The sequence below is a fragment of the Saccostrea cucullata genome, unplaced genomic scaffold (genome assembly GCF_032062105.1).
Source record: "Saccostrea cucullata isolate Sc308-1 unplaced genomic scaffold, CSIRO_AGI_Scuc_v1 ctg9124, whole genome shotgun sequence".
In the NCBI taxonomy this organism is placed as follows: domain Eukaryota; kingdom Metazoa; phylum Mollusca; class Bivalvia; order Ostreida; family Ostreidae; genus Saccostrea; species Saccostrea cuccullata.
This window is the reverse complement of record NW_026926372.1, coordinates 18,810-27,378: the sequence shown is the minus strand read 5'-3', so window position 1 is coordinate 27,378 and position 8,569 is coordinate 18,810. Positions and strand designations below refer to the sequence as shown.

General features: G+C 33.4%; 1 protein-coding gene across 1 annotated transcript; it reads left to right on the top strand.

Moving 5' to 3' along the window:
• Nucleotides 1-870: 870 nt before the first annotated feature.
• Nucleotides 871-8,332, top strand: LOC134271485 (GTPase IMAP family member 9-like). The gene is made up of 4 exons (XM_062753675.1): nt 871-916; nt 2,222-2,299; nt 2,982-3,047; nt 6,246-8,332. Exons 3-4 carry the CDS (start codon nt 3,002-3,004, stop codon nt 6,968-6,970), a joined length of 771 nt encoding a protein of 256 aa, XP_062609659.1. The 5' UTR covers nt 871-916; nt 2,222-2,299; nt 2,982-3,001; the 3' UTR covers nt 6,971-8,332.
• The last annotated feature ends 237 nt before the right edge of the window (nt 8,333-8,569 follow it).

Sequence of the window (8,569 nt, the reverse complement as noted above, 5' to 3'; positions counted from 1 at the left end):
ATGAAATAAGAAGTGATTTATGGTGTCTTGAAATCATGGCAAAAGCCTTGTACACTATGTATTATAGAATACATGACGGAAATGAAAGACAAAAACTACCAAATAAGTGTAAAATCATGACAGTTTCTTGGAGTGCCTAGACACCTTTCGTTTTTCAACCTAAAATTTATTTGTTAATCAATTTGCAATAAGAAAATGCATTGCTGGTATTCCAATTCGCCTTTTCTGCAAAAATATTGGAGAATTTACAATTTTCCTTATATAATATCATTAGCGTTAATCTTTAACTTTAAAAAAAACTGTGGATAAATTTACATAACTTTGTAGATTCAGAGATACTTTTATGAGTATTTTTGATTACTAAACTGCTAATATTACAAACCTTAGGATCGGATTACCTTTAAAAAAACCCCTCAGTTTTTGGAGTCTTTTGTTTCGTTTAAAGGTATGTAATATGCTGACTTTTTTCTATTTTTTTACGTGATGGTTTATAAATTACTTTCGAGTTTCTTGACTTGGCGTATTCCTACGAAAGAAAAATTGGATAAAAACGTGTTGTGATCATAAACAGCATGATGAATTCCGAGATCTTGGAGAATTTGTTATAATAATTATTTTAAACAATTCGACATAGACCATTTTCACTTAATACTTTGACTAATCTTTTGACCTAAAACTGCGAGTTTTTTGCAATCGACTTATTTTTGATCTTCATCCTGCATGCATATAAAGTACCGCAGTAAGTTAAAACATTACTATAGGGTGGATAATTGGTAATTTAGGGCTTTCCATGGCTAAAATACACAAATGTATATACAGCTTATTTGATCATCATTTTGTTATCAAAAATTATTTTTTTTTATTTTTTCAGATATAGTTTATGCTCAATGTGAAATCCAGGAAGAAAATGAAGAATGTAAGTATTTTTTCCTTCCTTTTTCCAGTTTTGAAAAATATCTTTTAATTAATTAGAAATTCAAATAAAAATTACATGTACATAAGTGATGAAAAATTCATAATTCTAAATGTCCATCGCCATTTAAATTTTTGATTTGTTTATTTTTTTCTAATGGCTATTTTTAATTTGAAGTATATTTTAACCTTTATTCTTTTAGCAAAATATACATGAGAGACGATTATAATATAATAACAATGCTGTTGATCTATTGTGTTGATCTAATTTTCAGTCTGATTGATCCTTTCTTCCCATGTCTTTGTGTGATACTTGATTTCATTAAGGTCACTAGAAAGCTATCTCTAACTCGACCTTCTTATCGCCAAGCTTCAATGCTCTTGTTAAAGGGATACCATTATTTTTTAAAATATTTTTTAAGATTGATTGATTGATTGTATGTTGTTTAACGTCCCTCTCGAGAATTTTTCACTCAAATGGAGACGCCACCACTTGCAATTGCCGGTGGAGGGCTACAAATTTTGTCCTATGCTCGCCACTCAGGGCCTTTGAGCAGTGAGGGATCTTTTTCGTGCCAACACCTTCTGCGACACGGGGCCTCGGTTTATACAGTCTCATCCGAAGGACCGGCCTCCACGTCCAACAGTGGGATTCGAACCCGCAACGTAAGGATTGACTCCTTTTTTCGCGACTCTAGAGCAGACGCTCTAACCACTGCGCCACGCGGGCGACTTATTTTTTAAGATGTTGGATTCACTATTTGGTCCCAGTGGTTTTTGACAAGATCCTTTCATGACTCCATCCTTTTTGTTTTTTCATCGATTTTAAGGGGTTTGGTCCTTCATGTTAATAATTAAAACTCCCTTTTCCCCAAAGCTGCCTTATACCAATTTTACAAAAAATCGACTTAGTGGTTCTTGAGAAAAGGTGAATATATGAGATGTTTACAGACGGACGGACGACAAACAACAAGTGATCAGAAAAACGCACTTGAGCTTTCAGTTCAAGTGAGCTACGATAGGAAAACTCTCCAATATACTGAAAAAAATACATGCATAATGAAATGATTTCCCGTTCTAACATAATCAGGCATATGCATCTATTTTCAAAAAAATTTGACCCTAAAAGAAACAGTTTGCTCTAAATAGCTTGGGATCGAATACTTTTCAAGAGTTTAAAAATGGGGAAATATTTAAAAATATAAACATTTGCCTATAACCATCATAAATGAGATGAATGTATAGAGCCTGTTATTTTTTCTGTAGGCATGCGATATGTAATGTAACGTAATCTCTGACTTAATTTTAGGCTCGTCTGACTGCTGGGATGCAGGTTCAAAGATTGTCGCCTATTCGTCAGTTAGCAGGGAGGACTATTCAAAACAGCGTAAATGTTTTTTGGATGGATTAATATTAATTATGCTGTACAAGTGGTCACAAAATTATCATAGTATACTTAAATAAACATTAAAACAAACAAAGACAATCGAAGCAATCTGTAAAATTCTGACTTTTCTGCGGATTGATTGGAAATTGTGTTTCATCGGAATTATGATTTAAAATTAATCTTCATGAATGTTATTCTATGAACTATTTTGAGGAGAATCATCATGGATCTCTAAACATAAAGGTCGAATCACGTGCCATGGAGAATAAACATCCTCTATTGACCGGTTACATTTTATCATGATCAGTTAAACCCCAATTATGAAATATATTTTATCAAACCAAATATGAATTTTGACACCTGTATATAAATAATTATCCTTTTATGGAAAAAACCACTTGGAAAATACACAAACTTTACCTTACCTTTTTCTATGAATTTAAAACGTAGCTAAAGTTTGAAGGCGATTTTCTAATTCACATTGAGGAATGCGGGTAGTTTTATCCCTTCAATTCATTGTGTTCTTAAAGCCTAAAATCAAAATCAATGCTGGTTTGAATAAGAAATCATTAATAAATAACAAACTATACTTATTCAAATTGTGTTATGATTTATAAACAGAAAAAAATGATGAACTAAACGTATTTAATGATAAATCCTGTCCTTTTCATTTTTCCTCCAGAAAATGAAGATCACCACACGATGCCTTCAAGCGATTCCTCAGATATACAGGTCGATGTATTAGATGGTGTGTATATAAACATTTTGTGTGAAGCATGTCTTTTCAATCGTGTTTATTCAATTTTTCAATGATTTTTTTTTTATTTTTGGTTTATTAATTGACTAAATGTGTAACAGTAGAGAAAATATAAGTATTCTATGAATTTGTAGGGAATTATTTTGTCGAATCCCTATATACAATAATTATTGTAATAATTATACACTTTTTCACTCGAAAATCAAATGTTAGGGAGTAGAACATGTGGGGATAATTCATATATTTTTCCTATTTTTTTTTCACTTCATGTGTCATTAAAATATCTCCTGATAAGTCAGAAACTGAAATGTCTGGAGATATTGAACAGTATTGAAAGTCCTTAAAATAATACAAAATAGGACCAGAGAAAACGTGGACCTTTGAAACATCAAAGGTGGATTAAAGTGGCATGAAAAAGTCTTCAAAAAGCACTTCTTCAGAAACAAAACGTTATATTTACAATTTTACATTCAGTGTAGTATTTTTTTTTAAATTTATTAGAAATCCACGACGTTCAAATCTCTATGAAATACATCTGTGAAACCTTGTCACCGCGCATGAGAATACACAGTAGGAACTGTATATGCATTTTCAATACTTTAGGAACTCCAAAATGTACTTTAATTTTTATTTTTAAAAATGTAACCCTGTTAAATTATCGTAAAAATACAACAAATGTGCGTTAAAAATTAATTTGTCACATTTTCCCTATCAATTTTTGTTTGCGTTATTAATCTTTGCAACGTCACAAACGTCAAACACGGATCTTACGTCTATAAAGCACACCAGTTTTGAAGAACGCTAAATTCACGTCAATGATTACCAAAATAAACAATTATGAAGAGGAAAAATTAGAAAATGTAAATATAAGCATTGAATTCCTATTTTGGGATGTCTTCGGTCCTGTAACACACCTGGCCATGCAGAATAATTATCATACAGCGCTAACAATCGGTATTCAATTTGTCCGCACAGTCAGGTGTGTTAAAGGACAGACGAAATCCCCAAATATGAATTCATTGCTTAAATAATGACTTTTAATTCAGTGTTATTTTAGCTTTAAGGTCAGATGACACGTTCCTCAAAATAAATCATTTTCCCCAAGAAATTATCATTGAAGAATAGGTAATTATGTAACGTATTTACAATGAATCACTGGGGATCGTACCTGGTCATTTCCAGGGTTTGGGGGTTCAACATTAAATGATTGAAAATAATTGGTATGATCTTAGTGGACTGCCGAAATATACAAATATGTCCTAACCTTATCTAGGTAAATTAAAATCAACAAATGAATCACTAAAATAATCGGAGGCAAACAAAAAATCAAATAGGGAGTCCTGATCTAACATTTATATAGGATGTCCAGTCGCCCTCGGACTACCGCATATACTGTAGGATGCCTTATTCAGGACGGACAGTATATGTGATAGCCCTTCAACCACCACACCCATTGTTAGATGCCTTATTCAGGACGGACAATGAGTATAGCAGCCTGGACGGACTGGTCAGCCAATGCAGACGAGACGCAACAAACTATGGCTAGCCTCTATGTTGGAGGTCTACCAAGTTTGTGGCAGGCCTTAACTGGGATGGCCTTCCAAATCCACTCTCTAACTGTAAAACAGGCGAGGGATATAACACGCGAATTCTTATTTCACGCCACTCGTCTTCTAACCTTGGCTGCATCAGACAAACTCCCCTGATCGCTGCAGAGTCTCGGTATTTATACACAATTAAAGTCACGTGACATGAACAGAGACTAATTGAAAACTCCGCATGGTCAAACTGAAAATCCCGAAATCATTACAATTAGACAAGATTCCTCACGAAAAATCTTACCAGGCCTTTTGATTCATAATTCTTTTATAACCCTTTTAGGCAATCTTCTGAATATCACCAATATCGCCAATATCACCAATTTTGGTTACTTATATTTAAAAACACTTTAAAACAATGTAGAAATCAGAAGAGAATGACAAATATGAATAATTTTTTATATATAATACCACGAGATACAAAACATATATTTGGGGAACGTGTGGTCTGACCTTTAAAATGATCATTTCGTCATTTTCCCCTGATAAGTGTTATTCTGCCTTTTCCCTGTCTTTATCATAGGCACTTGGGGTATGGACCCCCCCCCCTTTTCCATTTTTTTTCTTTTTAAATCTGGGTTCGAGTCACCTTTTTCTATTTTTCTGTTCTAATATGCACTATATGTTATCAAAAATGTAACTCTTTTGTCTCCACAAGCTGTTTTTAAATATGTCGTTTTTCGACTGATACTTACTCTCTTTATATGTATCAGAATATGTATCAGAATTCAATAAATTGTATGAGAAATATAAATTAACAGAAAATATTATAGTGTCAAAGCAGTATATTCACAATTTTTGTTTTTATGACGTCACAAACTAGTCCGATTTTATATCCTTTTTCAGAAAGAGGACAAAATGGACAAAATTTAAACAATTTTAGCTTTAAAATTAAATGAGCGCAAGTTTGTTCAGGAACAATATTGACATATTTCATTGATACTATCATTCTACACATTATATCAAAATATTGATCCTGAACACACATGCGCTCGGTGACTTTTACTCAAAATATCGACGAAATATGTACATTTTTCTGTAAAATTCATAAAAAAACTGAAATTTACGTCATGTTTGTGACGTCATTACGTACATATGGTGTCATTACTTATGAAAATATTCAGTGCTTTGAAGTCAGCATATACTCCCCTGTTTAAGAACTTAATTAAATATATCTCCATCAAAGTTTGATTTGGGGGGCAAATATTGGTTATTACCGAATAAAGTTCTTTTTTCGCAATAATTTGATACTAAGGGCCTACGATTTCAACTGAATCTGTTCCCTGTGGGGTCTGAAACTACTTTCAGTATTGGGAAAAAAGACTGCAGCTTGTCTTTATATCAATACAAAATACTGTAAACCAAATTTTATTCGCAACGACTTTATTTTGCGATTTACCGGAAGGAAAGGAGTTCACGACGATTAACTTTCGCGATCAAGCCTTTTTGCAACTGTTTTTAGTAGAAAAAGAGACTATAAGGACCGTTCGCGGCGAGAAATATTTGCGATGACGAAGATCTCGTGAACCTCGCGAAAATTCGCGAATAAAAGTTGGTTTACAGTATATAATACATTGTATCATGATTTCAGATGATTATGAAAATTGTCGAATGCTGATTGCTGGTCTTAGAGGTGTAGGCAAAAGCGCCCTAACCAACTCTATTGCCGGAAGTGACGTTCAAGTATCTAAAGGCTCACTGGGATCTGTTACACAAAAAGCCTCTCAAATAAAATGTAAAAGAAAGGAAAGATATCTAGTATGTTTTGACACACCTGGTTTGTCTACGATTAATGACACAAAACTAGTGCAGGAACAATACGAGAAATGTTTGATCAAAGCCGCTCCTGGATTTCACGCCATATTAGTCGTGCAAAAAGCTATAAGCTTCTCAGATGACAACGAAAACTTCCTAAACAAGATCACAAAGATGTTTGGGGAAGACCTATGGAAATTCGTTGTGTTTGTTTTTACTCATATTGATCAAATAGAGGAAAGTTTGGAGAAAACAATAGGAAAGGGAGACAAGCGCTTGCACTACTGGCTTCACAAATGTGAACACCGGTACGTGGGAATTAATAACAAGGCAAAGGGGGAAGAAAATGAGAAGCAAATTTCAAAACTGCTCGATGTTGTGGAGAAGATGAAACAGGTGAATTGTTGCAAGATATACACCAATGAAGACTTTAAGAAAACCTATACTATGTTAAAGGTTGCTGCACGTGACCTAAAGGTGTCCGTTCAAAATATCCGTGACAATCCAGGAAAAATATTAGGATTTACATTAGAAGTATTAAAATATTTTAATAACCCTTGAGGCTGAAAATAGAGGGAAATAGAGAGAAGAAAGAGGAGGATAGAGCGAAAGAGAGAAGGAAAGGAGAAAGCAAAAGGGTGAGAGAGGGGGAGACAAGAAGAGAAGGAAATGCAGAGAGAGGGGGGGTGGGGACAGACAAACAGACAGAGAAGACAAGGGACAGACAGAAAGTGTGATTTTAATAATGTTCTCCAAAGAACCATATGTTCATATACATATGATTTTCTTTTTGGTTGTAGTTGTTTACTGTATCAAATATGAACATTTATCAGCTCTCAGTAAGTTTTCCGGATTCACTAAACATTATTATTTACATTTATGTTATTACAATTTGTTCTATCTTACATTTCGCATTACATGTTATCAATAATGTAGAGCCTTATTCCAGTATTTGGAACAGTAAAAAGGAATTTTTATTTCCGTTGATACTCATTACTCTGTCACTGTTTATTTTGTTCATTTTTTAGTTGAAACATTCTTATCATCTGGTGCCAGACTTGGCTAAAGACATTTCTCTAAATCTTACATATATTCATACATTCTCAATTTATTCAAAACAAATTCTATACCAAAGTCCAAAATTTATTTTGACTTATTAGAGGTTTTAAGAGTTTACTATCAACAGTACGATACACAAAACTCAAATGGTTAAAGATTAAGATTTTTCAAAATAAGACTTTTTCATTGGTCGATTGAAAACATTTATTTACACTAAATAAAGGTATTTTCAGAAAGACAGCACAAATATGACAAATGAATACCTTAGCATATGACTTAAACACCAAGGTCAAGGTCATATTGTCACAATTGTTTGTTACCAAGATAAGGACTTCTCCAAAGAAATACCCATGAAATTTGAAGTCCTAGCACAAACTGATCAAAAGTTATTGCCAAGATTATTTTTTTTCAAAAGCAGGTAAAATTCCAAGGTTGAACACAAAGAGTTCTTTTTTAACATAAGGTTTTGAATATCTTTCGGATTTATTTTCATATTGGTGTGCAGACATTTTCATTTTTTTTTATCAAGAACCTACAGATGATTCATTAGAAGTTTTCGATAGTTTTTGTCTTGTTTGTTTGATTGTTGTTTAATGAAATGAGACGACACCTCTTGCCAGTGGAGAGCTGTATTTTGTTTTATCAAATACTTGACACTCAAGACCACACAGAAGGAGGGATCTTTTTCCTGTGGGCACCTACTGCGACACGGGACCTTGGTCTATACGGTCTCATCCTAAGAGTCTCCTTGTCCCACAGTGGAACTAGAATTCTTGACGTAATGTTCAACTCCTAACTTCATGATTCTAGATCAGACGCGCTTACCACTGCGTCACGCGGACGACTCTTCAGTTTTATAAGTGATAGTTTTTTCTTATTTATAAGTAAAACAATAAATTTTTCACATTTGGAATTTTCAATGTGATTAGATTGGCTCAAATTACATATTAAAATAATCACATAGAGAAATATTCAAACATCGGCTAAATATGGTATCTGTAATACATGTGAATTGTGAAGCAACTTTCTATTTATGTCCACGTAAACGAGGTTTCGGGAGGTGTAGATTTTTGTCGTGTCCTTCCGTCTGTCTAGCGGTTT

Excerpts from the sequence above, each read along its gene's own strand:
- LOC134271485 (XM_062753675.1), top strand. The coding sequence starts at position 3,002 with ATGCCTTCAAGCGATTCCTCAGATATACAGGTCGATGTATTAGATG. Across the intron at positions 3,048-6,245 it reads ACAGGTCGATGTATTAGATG|ATGATTATGAAAATTGTCGA; the intron begins GTGTGTATATAA and ends TCATGATTTCAG.